Consider the following 19,905-nt stretch of genomic DNA (forward strand, 5'->3'; position numbering starts at 1 on the left):
GTGGAGCACAACACACGATCACGATGAGGCGAATGGGCTAGATCGAGCTACCAAATCGCTCAGATACCATGTAAAGAATCTGGTATTGTTCTTGTGTAGCGGAATAGGTGTGAAATGTGTGTGTATGAGAGAGAGAGAGAGTGAGAGAGAGAGAGAGTGAGTGAGAGAGAGTGTGTGCTTTATATAGTCACCCTCTCTCTTCATTAACTACAAGACTCATGGAGCATGGGGAATGTGAAAGCTCATAAGTTATGTGTCATAGAATATGATTCTATGACTCATACTAAATGCTAGAATACAAAGAGGTGACATAATGGTGACTCTTGACCGTTGGAGTGTCTATTCACTCTCAAGGTGAGTTCACACACTTGACCAAGTTGAGCTTGATTCTCAACAATTACTAATGATACTGATAGGCACGTCCCTATCACAAATATAATGTCGTCTCAAGATAGATCTGATGGTTGGACTGAGGTGGGGCATAGGAAGACACCTTCACAAGTATATCATGATAAACCTCACCATGTGGCTAGTAACAGTCTAAAGTTCCTCCCTTACAAAATAAGTATTCTACTTTGTACGTAGAACAAGACTGTTCACATGAGGTGAATGTTTTAGACCACTCATCATCCCACCTTCCTCAACAGAGATTTGACCCAGTTTCTTCCTCACAAAAAACAGATCCACATTCCATCCAATTGCTTAAGTCCTTCCGAGGTTAGTAGTAGGCCAACCACCCTTGAAAATTGTGGAGAATCAATAGTTGTCATTGCCTACATCTATTAATTTGGTTTCTTATGAAAAATTGAAGCAAAAGGTTGTTTCCACTCAACATACAATGGGTGTGGAAATGCCTCAAAGTGTCACGATAAGTGGAGCAAACCGACAGCTCGAAGTCTTTGGTAATTCAAATCCTGTCAATAATCTCTCAAGAAAACTTGTTTCTGGTTAACCAAATAGTATGGGGCTTGAAAAGGCTAAGGGTGAAGATAAACTACCTTGTGTTGGATTTCAATTTACAGCTTCACAAGTTTCTTTGACAACTCAAACCACTCAAAAGTAGGTTAAGGAACATAGGGTATAAGCATAGTTCTAGCCATACGTCCCATTCGTGTCATACTCAAACGCCAATATTCGTATCATACTCATACGTGAAAAGGCTCCAAGTATGATTGAAATCCATACGCGGTACATAGATATATTATATATACATATGGTGTATATGGTGTACATAGTGTGTGTGTGTGTGTGAGGGGGAGAGAGAGAGAGAGAGAGCGTGTGTGGTCTAGAGAGAGAAGCCCTGTTTTGCATGTGTGAGGAGACAGTGATTGAGTGTATATCTAGACTCTAGAGAGAGAGAGAGAGAGGAGCTATGGGTTTTGTCTGTGTGAGGGAGTATGTAATATGTATATTAGATATCTAGATTTTGTAGAGAGAGAAAATCTGTCAGTTCTCGTGTGAGAGAGAGAGAGTGTGTGTGTATGTGTGTCAGATGTCACTTCTATTCACAAAATATTATGAATATCAAAAATTAAAAAAACCAAAATAAAGTAATAAAAAAAAAAAAAGCCAAACGAATATCGCGTATCATACGCGTACGTTTGCAAACGTTCGCGTACGTCCAGTAAATTGGACGTACGCGAATATTAGGAACTATGGGTATAAGTATGCAGGGAATTACTTGATTTTAAAAAGACAACCAAGAGCTCAGGAGGGTGCTCAAGAAGGCTGTCAAGAGGCTTTTCTTGAGAAAAGGACAACACTAAAACCTAAGTAATATGGACACCCTCCATTTTCTTTCCTGGAATGTACAAGGCTTGGTTGGACAGGCCTTTCGTAGAGTTAAATGACTCTTACGAGCAGATTTAGGCACTTCTACTGTTGGTATTATTGATATTTTGTTTCTACAAGAGCATCGCCTGTGCATGCATAGGATTCGGAAATATGGTTCCATTTTACCAGGATGGTGGACTCATTTGTGGGTTCCTGCATTTGGCCCTAATGGCCATCATGCTGGATTATGCATTGCTATTAGACAACAATTGGAGTCTAACATCATGTCAACATCTACTACTATGAATAAACGGGCACAATTCCTTATTTTAAAAAGAGTATCCAAGAAGGTTGGCCTCATGAATCTCTATGTCCCTAATTCTGCGTCAGAAAGGGCAGATTTATGGTTATCTCTTTCTGATTATGCGGATTTAGCATATTGTTGGTTGGTGGGAGGTGACTTCAATATGATTGAGGATGTCGTTGATAGATTGGGAGGTGTAGGTACTACTATTTCAGGATGGGAGGCTAAATGTTGGGATTATTTTCATTTTGCCTTTGGTTTCCTTGATTTATGGAAGGTGCACTCGTTTTCACGCATACAAGGATTCCTTTAGTTCTCTCGATTAGATGGGAGTGTGGTTGTTATAAATTTGTCTCGACTAGATAGATTTTCTACTAGTAGTGTATTTTGGGAGGTTGGTGGGTCCCTAGGAATTATTCCAGGCTCAATTATCTCTAACCATGATCCTTTGAACCTACATGTTACATTTACCAAGAGGCGATACTCCAAGCAATTGTGTATCTCTCCTTCATTGCAATGTAATGATAATCACAGGATATCAATCACTTAGATATGGTCGAGTTACAACTTCTCAGACGATTGTCTGCTTAACAATATGGTTCATGCCATACTCGATACAAAGACTCTATTCACAAAAATAATTGCAACATCAGTTTATAGTTGCAACTCAGAAATTGCCAACCTACCTCGTGCTCTTGCAACAGTACAACAATTGTTGGAAAGGTATCCAACTTCATCTATGCTACATTGTGACTTGCCGCAAGTGAAAAGTGTTTTAAAAGAAAAGTAGGAGGAATGCTCAATGTTCTTCTACTATCGTAATGTTGCTCGTTGGTCACAAAGGCAGGATCGGGTCCACAAAGAATTTTTTAATCAGTTTAAACGTAAAAATAAACTTCTTTCTATTACCTCTTTGAAGCGTCTTGATGGATCCTACACATCAGATGAATCGAAGGTGCGAGATAAAGTCTCGAATTATTACCATCAGTTGTTGTCTGCAGAATATTTTTCGGCAGATAGTCTTTACAAGTGGCAAGTTGTTCTTGCAATTGTTCAACAAAAGGTTACCAATGTAATGGCATCTCATTTATTGCAACCATTCACACCGCAATAGGTTTTTTTGGCAACTAAATCCTTAGGAAAGAATGTCTATCCGGGAAAAGATGGAATAGGAGTTGGCTTTTATTTGCATTATTTGGATTTTTTGGGTCCCCTACTTACTAGAGCGGTTAATTTAATATTTTCAAGCGGTAGTATGCCTGCGGAATGGATGGAAGGAATCATATATATGATCCCTAAGTCGGATGCCCAGTGTGATGAAGTTGCCAAGTGGAGGCCAATAACATTGCTTAATGATGTGTACAAGATTGTGGCAAAAACCATTGCTCTCAGACTAAGATCGGTGTTGTTGTCTATTATTCATGACACGCAATCTAGTTTTTTGTAAGATAGAAGCATTTTTTATAACATATTTTTGTTTTTGGAAATGGTTGCTTTAGCTCAACAAAATAAACAACAACTTGCAGTATTATTGCTTGACTTTGAGAAGGCTTATGATAAAGTGGATTGGGACTTTCTTGAGGCATTGCTATCAAAATTAGGTTTTCCTACTGCATGGATAAAAGGTTCTGTCTAGTTCCGTCTTGTTTGCTAGAGGATATGGGCCATTATTTCCAATCTCTAGGTCAGTTCGGCAAGGATGCCCTCTCACCCCATTTCTTTTCATCTTGTTTGGGGAAGCCCTATCCTCCTACCTAAGATCGTCTTCGGAAGGTATCATAACATTACCTTTTACACAACCTAGTGTATTGGATATTGAATTTGCAGATGACACGACCCTTTATGTTGACGGGGAGATTGGTAATCTCGGTCGGGTACAAGATGCTTTGCAAGTTTTTTCAGTTGCTACAGGTGCATCACTTAATTGGAACAAGTCAGTCGGACTTTGGGAAGGTGAAGAAACTCACCCTGAATGGTATCCAAGTCCTTCTTTCCGATGGCTTCATCATGGTGAACCAGTTCGTTATTTGGGATGTATGATTGGAATAGATTTGCGGCCAGAAGCAATGTTATCGCCATTATTATTGTCAATAAAATGTAAACTAATACATTGGGATGCCCAACAATTGTCCTTTGCAGGTCAGGTTGTAGTAGCCAACTTTGTATTGCTGGCTTCAATGTGGTTTATAACATCCGTTTGGCTATTTTCTAGATCTGCAATAACGAAAGTGCGGAGTTTGATCCGGAATTTTCTTTGGGGGGGAAAACAGGGATCTCCAATAGTAACCACAGTTGCTTGGAATGTGTTAATCAAACCTAAACGCAGGTTTGGGTTTGATAGACCCTTTAATGCAGTCAAAAGCCCTTTTGACTAAGTTTGTGATCAGAGGATTGCTACCAGGATCAAAATCTTGGAAAGGGATATTTCTAAATCAGTTGATGTAGTTAAGTCCTAAGACGGGCGGTGTTTGGTTACCCTCTTTAAAATGGTTATTCTTCAATGATGTACAAACACCAAGGTGGGATCTTACATCCAATAGATTTTTGCTAGGAATCATACGAGCATGGGATGTGATTAAGTCATTCTTGCTTAAGGACAAGCCTTCTATGTGGAATGCACTTAGTCTACTTAATCAGCCTCTTCTTGCCAATTCTTTATTTTGGGATAATGCAGGAAAAGTGTTGCGCCTGAGAACTCACCTTGCCTGGGAATGTGGAATCAATTTCAGCAAATGTCACAAGAAGATCGTCTTGCACAATTACAATCAGTTCATGGTGCCAAGATAATGACTGCTACTATATCAACAACATATTCTTCATTTTCTACAACCTTTTTACTCAGGAAGGAACATATGTGGTTTGGATGCTTCATAAATGACACATTGGTGGTTGTCAAGGGAGCTTCACCTAACAGGTGTGCTTCTTACTTGCAAGTCCTAGACAATCATACATTACAACCTTACACCTTAGAGTGCAGTTATCTACAACACTTGCAAAGTGCACCAGTCAGAGTGGTTGCTAAATTTAGAAAGAAATGGATGCTCGATCCTTATCCTTCAATTGCTCGTATGTGTGATATGTTGTGGTTATATGCAAAAGACTTGATTGCAAGATTAACATGGGATCCGGGGGGCTGGTTTTGGTCACATTCCTTGGGGGAACAAATCATAAAGGTTCATTTCTTTCAATACTCAGTAAAACTTGGAAGAAAACTAGTCCTCTCTCAGAATGCAAGGATACCAGCAACTCAGAAACATTGGACCACTTGGGGGGTCTCAACTTTGCATTTGAAAGCCTACTGGAAATGGATTTGGTCATTCAAGGGGCCAACTAAATTTATTCTCTTCAGATGGCTATTAGTGCATATGGCCTTACCAGTTGACCACTCATTGAAAGAGAATGTAACACCCAATCTTCGACAATGTGACTTTTGCCATGAAGCGTAGGAGACTGCCAAACATGCCCTTTGGTCATGTTCCTTGGCTCAACAAGTATGGAATAAAGTTCTTTCATTATTTTTAACAATCAATGTCAATTGCCTATTTTCATGGGGATCAACAATGTGGGGAGTGTTACATTCCAGTTTGATGTTGTATGAGGCAAACGATGTTCAAGAGGCAATGATGGTACATAATAGAAGATTGATATTGGTCAACCCCTTTCAACAACCTCAAAAGTAAATGTGATCTGTCTAGATATGTAAAACAATGACTACAATAACGTTATGGGCATTATGGAAATGTCGATGCAACCGACGTTATGATACAACATATCAGTATCTCTCAGATGTCTTGCATGAGATATGGGAGAACTTGGTGGCAGTAGTCCACGGCCAATATGACAACATGCAGGGTTCACCAGAGTTTGTGAATAAGAGAAAGAAGAAGCTCCTTCACTTATGGAAAACGTTACCCTATTTCTGAATAAACTCAAGGGCCTCAATGGAACTATCAACTTCCATGGACCCTTTCTTGAATATTAGTGAAGCACGACATAGTGCAACAATAAATTTTTATACCTTTTACAAAGTTCTAGCTTTGGTCTTAGGATTATCGTATATCATTGTACATGAAAATTGTAAGCTTTTGGGCACATAAGCTTAAATTGTAGCATTCACATGTTTTTCTTAATACTAATGAGGAAAATCTTTGAAGAAAAAAAATTCATTTAGGAGTTAATGTCAAATGCTCTTATGTGAGCATTAAAGTACTGATGATACTTGTGTTAACCCGTTGTTAGGGCTTGTATAAAAGTGCTCACTAATCACAGTCATATGTACAAAGCGTCATTATTTTGAATTTAATCATTGTCTTCTACTCTCTCTGCCTCTACCGATCGAACTCTTTGTGTTTATCTAACAGTCACGTGGTGTCCGACTGAGCCAACTGTGTTTATTGCTCATGTAAGCTTCTACATACGAAACTCGTTACATGATTGTTATTTACCCTACATTTTGATGCTTTGTCTATTGGTGGCGATTCTAACACTTCTTCTCCTTATTCCCTTCTCCTTCTTCTCCTTCTCTATCTTTCCATTTTCACCAATCGTAGTGTAGGGCTCAGAAGGTGCAAATGGACAAAGAAGATGGGAGCATCTCAACTACTAGTGGGCATAAGACACATTCTAACTTGGAACCATACCATCCAATTAGAGCCAAAATCCCAGTGAGATGAGCAAAGGTGGACCCGACTTATGTTTAGGTATTCCATTTAAGTTAAGAGGAGGAAATTGAGGATGTTGGCTACGTTCAGATTGGGTATGGAAAAGTTGTCATATCCCTATACATGACAAGTGGAAAGACATTCACCAGGTGGTAGGTTGTACATTTTGGTTTAGGGTACATGCAATCAATATGCGAAGGGTATTCTAACATTGTAAATTTATGACGTAAAACGAATTCCAATTTTTTTATAGAATGTTGGATTTTTCCGTTTACGTCGAGGAAGGTGAATTGCGATCAATGTGCACCCACGGAGAGATGACATCGACATGGTCCATGAATGTCTTCCATATGTGGATGGAATACACACAACCACAACACATATCCAAGCGATATTGGATAGTCGATCCACTTTGGGTCCAACTATACAAGCAAACCAATAACATTAATGACATCCTTAGATAAGGGCCCAAACGCGATGGTGCTTGCAACTTTGGTTATAACCATTTTTGTCCAAACTCTTCAATTCCCTAGTAGTAAGATTATTCATAGGGCTGATAAATACAACTAGACTCATTATCTTTTCTACATGTAAACGGTTGGAGCATGTTGCATCTTTACCCAAAGGACCCAATGCCATTCATGCGCTATGGGTATGAATATAAAATCACATCATACCTGAGAATCGACATACCAAAATTCACATCCCAATTCAGTCCAATGGGATAGATTGAGGATATTATGTAATGAATACATTTTGGATGTTTGTGGAAGAGTTCGTACATGGCTTCAAATCTCTAGACTTCGCAAGTATCTTATAATTTTAGTTTTTGTATAGTCATCCTCGATTGTTGGTTCATATAAATCCTATTTGACAGGGGTCTGAGCACTAGTACAGTCATGATGACATTGACCTCCTATGCCTTATGATCGTTAAGTGGGAAGCCATGTTTTGGGTCTCTGAACTTGAACTTGTAACCGCATGTTGTTTTTTCCCAACCCAAATTGGGCTTGTACATTCTGTTATTTTACCACTCGGTGTTGTAATTGGGTTACTTGTAATAGCCACACTTGCCTCTCAATATTGTAATATTGTTTCTTTCGTCAACACCATATGGGTGTTGTAAATTTTGTTAGTTTTTTACACAATACAAACCAAGACTTTTTTGATAATTTTTTGTACATATTGTAGCTTTTTTTCGTGCATATTACGCCATAAACAATCATTTAGACATGTTGCTTCTTTTTTTGTGCAAACAAAAATATGTCAATAATAGTGCAACAAGGTTATATATTGATGTTGATAAATTTGGATGATCTATTGTATATTGTCACCCAATTGACCAATGTGGTTGTCAATTAATACAAAAGGTGAATTTTATTGATAGGTCAGACACAAGTGTAAGTAAATATGATAAGACTAAAATGCCCACAGAAGTGATGGAAGGCCAATTGAGTTTGATTTGATGATGATGATGATGATGATGATGATGATGATGATGATGATGGATGGAGGTTCTTTCAAACCCTAAACCTAAACGGCTCCTTCAAAGCCTCAGGGTTCATACATAGCGCACAGTATGTACAATACAATACATACATAGATGATAGATGATAGATGATAGTACATACATACATACATACATACTTGCAGGGTAGGGGGGGGGGGGGGGGTGAAGGGAAGACGAAAGCGCGGGAAACCCCCTCCCCTGTTTGTGCTGCTCTTACCAATATGAATCAATTCCGCTTCTCTGTCTCTCTCTCTCTCTGTGACTGTCTTCTCTTCTGAATCCAATCGACAGACAGCTAAAGCTCTTGACTCAACCCCTCGGCGGGCCTCCACCTCTCTCCGCCATGTCCAAAGAAGACGTCTCTTTCCGCGATGAGATGGAAGAACGCCTCATCAACGAGGAGTACAGGATATGGAAGAAAAACACCCCCTTCTTGTACGATCTCGTCATCACTCACGCTTTGGAATGGCCATCCCTCACTGTTCAATGGCTCCCTGATCGCAAAGAACCGTTTGGGAAGGACTACTCTGTGCAGAAACTCATCCTTGGCACTCATACCTCTGATAATGAACCAAATTTCCTCATGCTAGCGGAGGTTCATCTCCCTCTCGAGGATACCGAGAGTGATGCTCGACACTATGATGAAGAAAGAGGCGAAGTTGGAGGTTTCGGAGGCGCTAATGGAAAGGTAAGCTTCCTTCCTTTTCTTTCTCCTTGCGCATTATTTTGTTATTTGTAAAGGTATTATTTTGTCCAAAATATGATTGTTAGGTTTGTCTTGGGCCAAAACCAATTGACACGGTGTATTTTAGCCTAAACAAAGTGTTTTGGATTTTGTTTTGGGCAGGAAATCCTGGTTAGGGTATAACATATCCAAAACAATATTTTTAGGGTTGAATTTGGCCACCATGCTTTTGTCGTGTTTAATGTGGTCAAACAAATGTTTGCTAGAATTTAATGGGCCTAAAACTGCTTCTTATTAGGGTTTAATTTTGCCCCAATTAAAATTTCAGAGTTTATCTTGGCCAAAAATAAAAAACTGGGTCTAATTTGGCATGAATTCTGCTTCAGATTCAGGTCACTCAGCAGATTAATCATGATGGAGAGGTCAATCGAGCTCGATATATGCCACAGAATCCATTCATCATTGCAACTAAGACTGTTAGTGCAGAAGTTTATGTGTTTGATTACAGTAAACATCCATCTAAGCCACCTCAAGAAGGTCGTTGCAATCCTGATATCAGATTACAAGGTCATAAAACAGAGGGATACGGTTTGAGTTGGAGCCCTTTGAAAGAGGGGCATTTACTCAGTGGATCGGATGATGCTCGCATATGTCTATGGGATCTAAGTGCTAATCCTAAAGGCCAGAGCATGGTGGATGCCAAGCAAATCTTTGAGGTACTTATTTTTCGGATTTATCGATCTAATTATCAGCATTTGAGAAGCATCTAGGGTTTATGGTAGATGCAAAGAAAAGATTCAAATATTGCTGTGATGCAGCATTAGCTTTAAGGTTTTTTCTACACGCAAATCAGATATTTTTGATATTTTCTTTCTGATTGATTGATATTGATGTGACGTTTGGGAGGGTTTTGGTTTTAGAGTAGATCCATACACTTCAAAAGAGTTTACATTTTTTTGATTTCTAGAAAAGCAAAGCAAATATTTGATGTACACTCTTTCTGAATTATTGAATGGGATGCAGCACTTGGAAAGAGTTTAGGTTTTTTGATTCCTAGAAAATATTAAGGTGCTCTCTTCTGAATAGTTCATGATAGATGCATATAATATATTCGGGGTGATTTTGTGGCACAACATTTGGGAAGTCTTTTGTGTGATGAACTATTTTGTTTCTTGCAACAGTATCACAGCGGAGTAGTTGAGGATGTCGCATGGCATTTGCAGCATGATTATCTGTTTGGCTCTGTTGGAGATGATTGCAGGTTGCTTATATGGGATGCTCGCAAAAGTGGCGACAAGCCATTGCATTCAGTTGAAGCCCATCTTGCAGAGGTAACTGATTCGTGAGAACTATTTGATAAATACTTATTTAGTGCCACTCTGATTTGGCCTTCGTCAGGAGACATCAGTTGAGTGTCTGAACTTTTAGTGACTGATTCATGAACACAAATTGATCCTAATCTTTACATTGGTCAATTAATGAAGGGAAGTTGACTGTAATTTGTCATATATTATGTGCGTCAAATCTTCATCCCGTCTCACAAACGTTTGCAGAATCTGAGTGCATAATCTTTTATAGATCTAAGCCATTGTGGCACTCTGTATAGGTGTGATTTCTCATATTTCCATGGATGGCTTGGGACTGATAGTATGTGACTGGATGTGTTCTGATTCTGCTTCATAAGTTTCCTATCATGTTGGTTTCAGTCACTATAACGGTGCCTTAATTTTCTGTTCTTTGTTTTTGAAATGCATTATAAAATAATGAACTGTCTTTCTTCGTGTCGATCTAAAGACTAAAATCTACTTAATGAATGACCATATTTTTTCCATCTATATTTGCCAATGTAGATGGAAAAATATGAACTGTGTTTATATTTGGATTTAATCCATTTACAGGGCTATTTATATGTGAAGAGAACGGATTTTTTGGTACTGCTTTCTAAATTTGAGCTGGTTTTGCCAAACTTATTTCATTTACAGGTCAATTGCCTAGCATTCAATCCATTTAATGAGTGGGTTTTGGCTACTGGATCAGCTGATAAAACTGTTGCTCTTTATGATTTGCGCAAAATTACCAAGCCACTACACACATTCAGCAATCATACGTATGGACAAAGCTCATTTTCCAATATTTAAAGCATACTTTTTGTTTTGTGATAAGGAAATTTGTCATTTTATGTTCTTTTACCATCATAATATTTTTTTTGGTGCAGGGAAGAAGTTTTTCAAATTGGGTGGAGTCCAAACAATGAAACAATTCTTGCATCTTGTGGGTCAGATAGAAGAATGATGATTTGGGACCTCAGCAAGTATGTGTACAATGGATAGGAGTAGTTAATGCTGCATTCTATATGAGTCGCTTATTAACATATGTCTCATGACATACAGGATTGGAGAGGAGCAAACACCAGAAGATGCAGAAGATGGCCCACCTGAGCTTCTGTTCATCCATGGAGGTCACACAAGCAAAATATCAGACTTCAGCTGGAATCCTAATGACGAATGGGTCATTGCCAGTGTTGCAGAAGATAACATATTACAAATCTGGCAGATGGCTGAAAATATATATCACGATGACGAGTTTGGGCCAATTGATGATGCCAAAGCTTCCTAAATCTTGATGCTGAAGTTACCAAGGTTTGAATGCATTCCAAGTTACTGTAACAAGGAGTGTGGATGCCAAGTTTTGTTGTGCTTGGATGAAGCAGCTTTTCTAGGAAAAATCTAGGATCAAGGTTTTTTCATCCTTTTTAATGCGTAATCAAAATCAAGTGCTGCTTTCTTTGTGAAACTTCAGGCAGAGTATCACCTTTCATCATAGTGTTTTCGGTTGTGTATTGTTTGGAGACAAGTAATTTGAATAGGTGCAGTGCTTGAGGAAGATACTGCACATTTGTAAAGGCTTATATAACAGGTTTTGTCATCTTTTCAGTGGGTTTTCGTTTAGGAGCCATTGTTTTACTATCCCCATCATGTACGGCTTTACTATCCTTTTTGTATAAGGTTGCATTTAACAACGTTAAAAGGTTAAGGAACTCAATACTGAGTGGAGATAGTAGCTTATTTTGGATGGTAAAATGGATGATTGAGGCCTCATAGTGGCTAATATCAATACTGGATGCTCGTTTAGCATTTAAATGCTGGGAATTCATTATGCCACAGAGATTGACAACCGTTCAGAGCACAAGAAGTATGGTAATTCTATTCCAACAAAGGGAATTGTGTGCAGGACTCTTGTACTGGAGTTAAGGGAGACTATATTTCAATTATAAGTCAAAACCTGACTCTGTTTAAAATGCCATTTCTGGTTTTGTATACCTCATCAGTATGATCATACTTGGTCGTCATTCCATAGTTGATGGATGTGTATGTGTGCGTTGGTAAATGTATACATATTTTGTGACTTGTGTATGTAAATATGAACGTGGAAACCGGTTATTTTTGTTATCCTAAATTGTTAGAAGATGGAGCTAGATGATAAAAATGTGTTATTTGAATGTCAAATTACCTGAATGGTGTTGGCTTTAACTCATTTCAGAAGGCAAATGATTAGGTTTTGTAGCAAGTTTAAGCAAAATAATTAATAGGTGAATTGTTGACCCCCTTGTAGTTGTATGTTTGGTCGAGGATGGAAAGCTTTACCTTGCCCCTATAATGTGTTTGGTTGCCTTTCGTATTCTGCTCTATGTATGCTACACTGTTGGAAATGAGGTTTTGTTTAATGGTCTGCATGGGGCATTGTAACATTGAGGACAATTTATTTCGTAGTCCTTGCATATGGGGTATTGTAAAACGTGTGAAGATTCAAAGGACAATTTGTTTGAGCTTTAGGGCAGCTTGCCCCAAGGGAGGAAACTTTCCCTCTTGTTTGTAGGGGCTCTAGTTAGGTTATGGCATGTATCTAGAAAGTAGGATTTTGTAGTGCCATCCTAGAGCTGGGGTTAAATTTTGTATGCTCAATGTAACAATGTATTCATATAGTCAATCAATTTGCTCCAATGAATGTCAGTCACTCATGTTGAAAGTTCAGGCAATTCTACAAAATAAAGACAAACCATGTTTAAACAAAATACAATGTGAAGCAAAAGCCCCAAAGATATATTGACAGCAGATCTCTCTTCGAACAAGATTAAATATTGAAAAGAACATACAAATGATTTATATGTAAACCACCATTATGCAACGACTGCTGGAGTGAAGACCTAAAAGTTTTAACATAGCAAATAGCTTTGTGGAGAGAATTACCCACTCCAGGAAGCACCTGAGCTTTTTTTTGTAACACACTACCACATGAAACTTCAATGTGAGGTTGGAACCCCACAAACGAAATGACCGGAATGTGTAAATCTGTCTTCAAACAGAACATACAAATGCTTTATATATAGACAACCATTGTCTAAAGACAGCTGGTCAACTAGAATGGTAGGTACAGAGAGGGAAAGATGCAGAATCCATAGCAACAGTTTCAAAAAAGGGATGTACAAACAAAGACAATCATTATGTAGGAGACTTTTGGAAGAGCTTAAAACCACACTTCCATTTGTGATACAAAGTGCCAAAACTACATAGACCATACACTACTCATTATATTACCAATAGTTTTTTGTTTAATGATTTTCCAGTAGACATCTTTACATATCATACTATTGTTATGAAGATTGACAGCCACTGACTTGAGAAGTAAAATGAACTCTTGCTATTCCTACTGAAGGTTTGCAAGACTCGATGAAAATGTTGGCTCTTCATAATTTATACCAATATCTTTCCATGACAATGGACAAGAAAAGGCTGTACAAAATGTCAGTTTCAACACCAGAATATCATTGATCTTCTAAGCCATGTAGGCTTTCATGATGAATCACATAAAAGCATGATAACTCTTCATACCATGCTTGTAAAATTATTAACTATGAAAACTTTCAAAGAATTATTAAAGAATTATAAACAGCAACAGGTTCAGGTTTGACAGCAACGTGCGCATGTTCACTGACCTAAAAAAAGATCAAATCAAGTCTGTTTACACAATGTAACCAAACACTACAGATCTGAAAGAGGAGAAATATATCCACTTACTATGGCAGACTTGAAAAGTTCGTCCAAGACCTCAGACAGAGTTGGATGCGCATGCACAGCAAATTTGATGTCCTATGTACATTATAAACATCCGCTGGGTATTCATATCTTTTTGTAGGTGAGATGGTGAGAGTTCTCAGTAGATGATACACAATTTCATACCTTGATTGATGTTCCCATAGCAATTGCATTGGAAGCTTCATGAATCAAATCCGCAGCGTGAAGCCCAAATATATGCACTCCCAAGAGCTCTCCATTATCAGATCGGTAGATTAACTACAACATTGAGAATGACATTTCATGACAGACAGACAATAAAGAATCATGTTTAAACATACTGCTTCACAATGTCTGTCCATGAGCCATCATGCAGTCCCCAACTACCATATTAAAATGTTGGTTGTTAAATAATAGAATAATGTATGAGAAATGCAATTTACGAAGGTGAGTCATAAGACCAACCTTGGCAATACCTTCCCCTTCATTTTCAGCTAAAGCTTTCGTGTTAGCTTTAAAGCTGGTCTTGGCAACACTAACTTCAAAACCTTCCTCATGTGCCTTTTCCCTTGCTTGAGGCTGTACGATAAATAAAACAATCCTCAAATATTTTCAGAAACAAGGCCTTTCCCGTTTTCCAGTTTAAATATGTGAAATTTCGTGACAAAAAAAAAAGGAATATAAAACAAATCTTTATTATATATAAACCTCAGTGAGTCCAACCATACTGATCTCTGGATGTGTAAAGCATGCAGCCGGAACACTAAGATGATCGAGGACATAATCATTTCCAGCTATTTGTTCAATAACTGCAAAGAATCCCAGCTCCAGTAGTATTTAACACATCATTTCTACGACATGTTCCACAAGAATTTGAAAACCGTTTTCCAAAACAAAAAACCTGATATGCCCTGTGCACTCGCGGCATGTGCAAGCATCATCTTTCCATTGGCATCTCCGATGCAGAAAAGATTTGGAACCTGCATGCAACCTTACATTATAAAGAAATAGAAAACTGCAAAAGGAAGACAAAAGAACACACAGAAAATGATACCCACCAAACTCCCACTTGTATCAATTACTCGCATGTGATCATCAACAGGTATAAAACCTCGTTGGGTAGCCACACTAACCTATGTATTCATTCATACATAATTTCGATATGTCAATATCATGATGTTTAATTTTTAAGCAATCTTTTGGATATGAAATCAAATAGGATATTTGGAATGGTACATTTTCTAGTCCCAATCCTTTTGTAAATGGTGCTCTACCTGTGGCGATCAGAGCTGCATCAACCTGCATATGTGGTACGCCAACTTTGACTCAAATTTATCATTTAAAAAATCATAACAACCATCATACATAAGTACCATGATTGTTTTCTTTATAAACCACAAGAATATCCTAACATACTTAAAATGTACCATTGCATTGTACTCGAATTGATCTAACATAAGAGCATTCCCAAAATGGTTGAGAGCCAACATTCATAATAGATATATGTTACCTCCAAAGTTTCTCTTGGCTCCTTGGTCTTGCTATCAACCAACTCGATGAGCACAGGTTTCCCATCCTTTGCTGGAGTGATCTAATAAAATGAAAACAAATAAATAAGAGAAATGGAGTCAAAAATGAAATGAAATGAGATGAAATCACCTTTTTGGCAAGAACACCGGTATGGTAATCAATTTTCCGAGGGTTAATTAAAACCCTTTGAGCAAGTTTTGTAATCTCTGGATCAAAGCCCGGCATGAGGGTATCAAGAGCTTCAACAAAAGTGACCTGTTATACAAGGCACATGATAATACTAAGTTATTATGCATTGGCTTTTGCACACAACATATAGTCATTTCTTTACCCACCCTTATTGATGCATTCCAAATATGGGGCAAAATGTGACATATCATCCTTTTAAGTAGCAAGTCATAGATCTAATTAGGATGAATAATAACTCTTTTCTTAAAGATCATAGACCGTAGACACACTTATTTAATGAAATTTAATATATAAAAACATGTGGTAAAATGTTAAATATCAACAATGATATCCTTTTTCTCTACTATTTTATTTATGCAATATTCCAAAATACATGAATATGCATGGGCATCGCATATAGATAAAGGAGCTCGACCTCACTCCCAAGGGCTGTATATACATCACTAAACTCGAGTCCAATGTAACCACTGCCTATAATCGCAATCCAATCTGGGATCCACTCCAATTTCAGGGCATGGTCACTTGTAATAACTGTTTTTCCTGCAAAAGTTTCACATATTTGAGTGCAATAAATTTCAATAGCAATAGATAATAATGGACTTTTAACACATACCATCAATTTCTATTCCAGGTGGAACAAAAGGAATAGACCCTGTCGCAATGATTATATTTTCTGCTGTCACCATCTTGTCGGTATAGCCAACTTTTCCATATTTCACTGTATGAGGGGCCTGGATGATTCAACACGTAAATAGATCCAAAAGATTATAAAGAGCACAGCTACATATTCAAAAAGAGACACTTTTTCAGTTTCTAATACTAGACGTATTCTAAACTCTTTCATAAAGAGCGGCTTCAAATATTTTTCTCTTGTTGTGTTTTCTAATATATTCTACTAAACGTACTCTATAAAGTTTTTCATAAAGAGCAGCATTTTAGGTGGTTCCAAAGAGAATTCAGCAGTTTGCACACATCCTACGATCCAGAATGTATATGAAAAGAAGTGTATTTTTCTTTCGCACCACAATTGTTCCAACTCCAGTCAGGATTTCGACTCCCAGAGCTTTCATTGAGTTTGTAAGGTTTCCTCGGATTCGTGTTGCTAGATTATTTGCATGGTCTGCTACTGCTTGCCTTTCGTACCCTGCTCCATCCACCTGATAAAAATCACAAAGTCTCACTAAACAAACTCTCTGACACAAAACACACGCATATAAAAGTTTGGAACTTTTTTCTTTCAAGAAGGCATAGTTTCATCCAGAATAAAGCCCAAAGAGATAATGTGACATCCAAAAATCATGAAATACCTTAATACCAACATCCATAACAAAAGGTATATTTAGGAATAATTTCAAGAAGGCCTAGATCCATCCAGAATAAAGCCCAAAGCGATAAATTATAATGTGACATCCAAAAATCATGAAATACCTTAATATCCAATATCCATAATAATAGGTATATTTAGGAATTTTTAAATAGACTGAGAATAATTTTTAAGTCAATAGCCTCCTAAACAAAACAAAACAATAAAACTAGATAATAATGTACCTTGATACCAAGAGCCTTGAGATGGTGCTCATCTTGGAGTTCTCTCATGCGTCCACTAACGGCAAGCAATGCTTTGGATGGTACACATCCCCTATTCACACAAGTTCCTCCAACCACATCACCTTCTATTATGGCTGTCTTCAAACCCTAGTATCGACATGGAATTGTGAAACAGAACTATTAAACTTTAAAAAATCTCAATAACTGACCTAGATCAGTAGTGTATCATTATTTGACCAGAAAAAGAGATAGTTACAACATTTGCGATATTGCATCTCATGGCTTGAACAAAATGATATATTTATACAATACTTGTTCGGCTTACCTTTTCAACAGCATGCAGAGCAGCACCATGACCACCAACACCAGCTCCAATGATGATCACATCATAATCAAATGTTCCGCTACTGTTATTGTTTGTTATTACGTTGTTAGAAGCCATAACTCTCCATAGCAATGAAGAGCCATCGGTTGTCTTTGCTTCATGTTTAGAATTTGAGGAGAAAGAGTAATCCGTCTTATTGGACTTGAAGGCAAGAGAAGAATGTCTGCGAAAACCGCAAAGAGTAATCCCTCTAGGGCTTTGTACAAGTTTAGCATGAGAAACAGAGCTTCCAACATATGATGAGGAGAGGTGAAAAGTGGAACAAGTCTCCATATAGCTCTGATTTTCAATGTTCTGTGAAGAGCACTTTCTTCTTCGGGAACTAGTATGTAAATGAATGAGCGAAACAAGAGATTACAGAGGAATGATGGATTTGGGGGGGGGGGGGTGGTTCACTTTGTAGTGCGTTAATAATAATTATTGATTTAATATGTACATACATGGAAGAAGCCCATGCAAATCCTTATTGAGATTTCTCATGATTCCACAACCCAAAAGTAAAAAGGTTGGATGCATACCCTCCTCCCTTTCTTCTCTTTTCTTCTTTCTTCATGCAAATCAATAATAGCATGTAACCTTCTCTCTGTGTGAGAGAGAGAGAGCTTACATGTATGCATAGAACGTAATATTCGTGTTCGTGCAAGCATTCCAACGTTTGGAAACGAACACGTTTGAAATGGGAAAAATACGTGCTCCTTTTTCCTTTCTTTTTTTTCACCTATTATTATTACAATTTACTCACCCTAGTGTTAAGGAGTCATGTCATTGCTGTCTATGTATTGGGTTCGATTCTCGATTTTCTCATCTCTTTCTCTCTCTCTCATTAGTACCAACCATATCATAGCAAAATTTTATGTTAGTGTTATAATAGCTTTTTTCTTTTGTTCTTTAATTATTACAATTAAGCATAACCTAGTGGTAAGTTGTTGTGCTACTATTACTTGTGTCTTGGGTTCAATTCCCAACTTTCTCTTATCCTCTTGTTAGTGTCGTGGCAAATTTTTATGTTAGTGTCATGTTCCTTTTTCTTCTTTTTCTTTCTTTCTTTGTTATTAGAAATTAGGTCAGTCGAGTGGTAAGTTGTTATGCTACTACTGCTTATTTCATGGCAAATTTTTATGTTAGTGTCATGTTCCTTTTTCTTCTTTTTCTTTCTTTCTTTGTTATTAGAAATTAGGTCAGCCGAGTGGTAAGTTGTTATGCTACTACTGCTTATTTCATGGCAAAATTTTATGTTAGTGTCATGTTCCTTTTTCTTTCTTTCTTTCTTTCTTTCTTATTAGAAATTAGGTCACCCTAGTGGTAAGTTGTTATGCTAATACTGCCTATGTCATGTTTTCTTCATATTCTCGAATATACGTTTTATGAGTTTTTGAACGTTTGATTATAATTTATAATGACATATTTTGATTCAATCTCTATAGTTCATACTCATTTTTTTGTAAAGTTCTAAAGTGAGGATGATAGAGATGTCTTGATTTGCATCCCAAAAGTATGCATGTGATACAATGCAAATATTGCAACCATACTTATGTTGGTGGTTCACAATGGATTAGAGTCCACTTATTAGGATTGAGCGTGAATCAATATATAATATAGACCCTAGTCAATCCAATCCAACTTGTCGATCCAATCCAACATTGAGATGATTTACCATACACGTTTGATTGAATCATTCTCGAATGCGAATGCACGTATGATATGTATGGTTCATTTTATGCATGTATGTATATATGTGTATATGTACATTATACATATATATGTGTATTATTGTTATCTGCGTGCCGGACTCCGGACAAGTTTCACGAGTCGCCTCTCGTTTGAAGGAGTAGAGCAATGCATTGCCGATGCTTACTTAAAGACATGTGACATTGGACGATATGCTAAACCCATAATGTTGGATCTCTTGACGAGCTTGATTGTTATCAACCACTTGAAAAATCACAACAATGGTATGGCTGAGCCGTTTGATCACGTGAACCCACACTGGAGACAACCAAACCCGATTGTCCAAATTCTAAAAGGGGCATCGATCCATAACCATCGTATTGAGAAGGTAGCATGTTCCATGTCTACGAAAACATATATACGATTATCATCTAGCATCTAGAGAGTTGTAAAATTTGTATGGAGGATTAACAATGTGATGGAACCCTCTGAACATGATCGACATTGGTTTTCTCAAGAGAAGTCCATAACTTTCACATCATAACTCTAATCAGAGGGATCCTTGGTTTCTAGAATGCTC

At 37.6% G+C, this 19,905-nt stretch overlaps 2 protein-coding genes across 2 annotated transcripts; one reads left to right on the forward strand and one right to left on the reverse strand.

The window, feature by feature from the left end:
- The first annotated feature begins 8,451 nt into the window (after nt 1-8,451).
- On the forward strand, nt 8,452-11,903 carry LOC147854510 (histone-binding protein MSI1-like). The gene is made up of 6 exons (XM_087331430.1): nt 8,452-8,936; nt 9,320-9,649; nt 10,115-10,264; nt 10,916-11,040; nt 11,149-11,244; nt 11,324-11,903. The coding sequence occupies exons 1-6, from the start codon at nt 8,592-8,594 to the stop codon at nt 11,547-11,549; spliced, it is 1,272 nt and encodes a 423-aa protein (XP_087187556.1). The 5' UTR covers nt 8,452-8,591; the 3' UTR covers nt 11,550-11,903.
- Nucleotides 11,904-13,661: 1,758 nt separating this feature from the next.
- Nucleotides 13,662-18,227, reverse strand: LOC147854511 (dihydrolipoyl dehydrogenase 2, chloroplastic-like). The gene is made up of 16 exons (XM_087331706.1): nt 18,176-18,227; nt 17,598-17,979; nt 17,273-17,419; nt 16,747-16,881; nt 16,338-16,455; nt 16,140-16,264; nt 15,665-15,790; nt 15,516-15,596; nt 15,242-15,304; nt 15,064-15,138; nt 14,907-14,985; nt 14,714-14,814; nt 14,471-14,584; nt 14,171-14,284; nt 14,009-14,080; nt 13,662-13,926 (listed from the first exon to the last, which is right to left on the reverse strand). The coding sequence occupies exons 1-16, from the start codon at nt 18,208-18,210 to the stop codon at nt 13,855-13,857; spliced, it is 1,839 nt and encodes a 612-aa protein (XP_087187832.1). The 5' UTR covers nt 18,211-18,227; the 3' UTR covers nt 13,662-13,854.
- Between the last annotated feature and the right edge of the window lie 1,678 nt (nt 18,228-19,905).

The sequence above is a fragment of the Azolla caroliniana genome, unplaced genomic scaffold (assembly GCF_043228905.1).
Source record: "Azolla caroliniana isolate FFs.n. ecotype wild unplaced genomic scaffold, voAzoCaro1.0.p SCAF_15, whole genome shotgun sequence".
In the NCBI taxonomy this organism is placed as follows: Eukaryota; Viridiplantae; Streptophyta; class Polypodiopsida; order Salviniales; family Salviniaceae; genus Azolla; species Azolla caroliniana.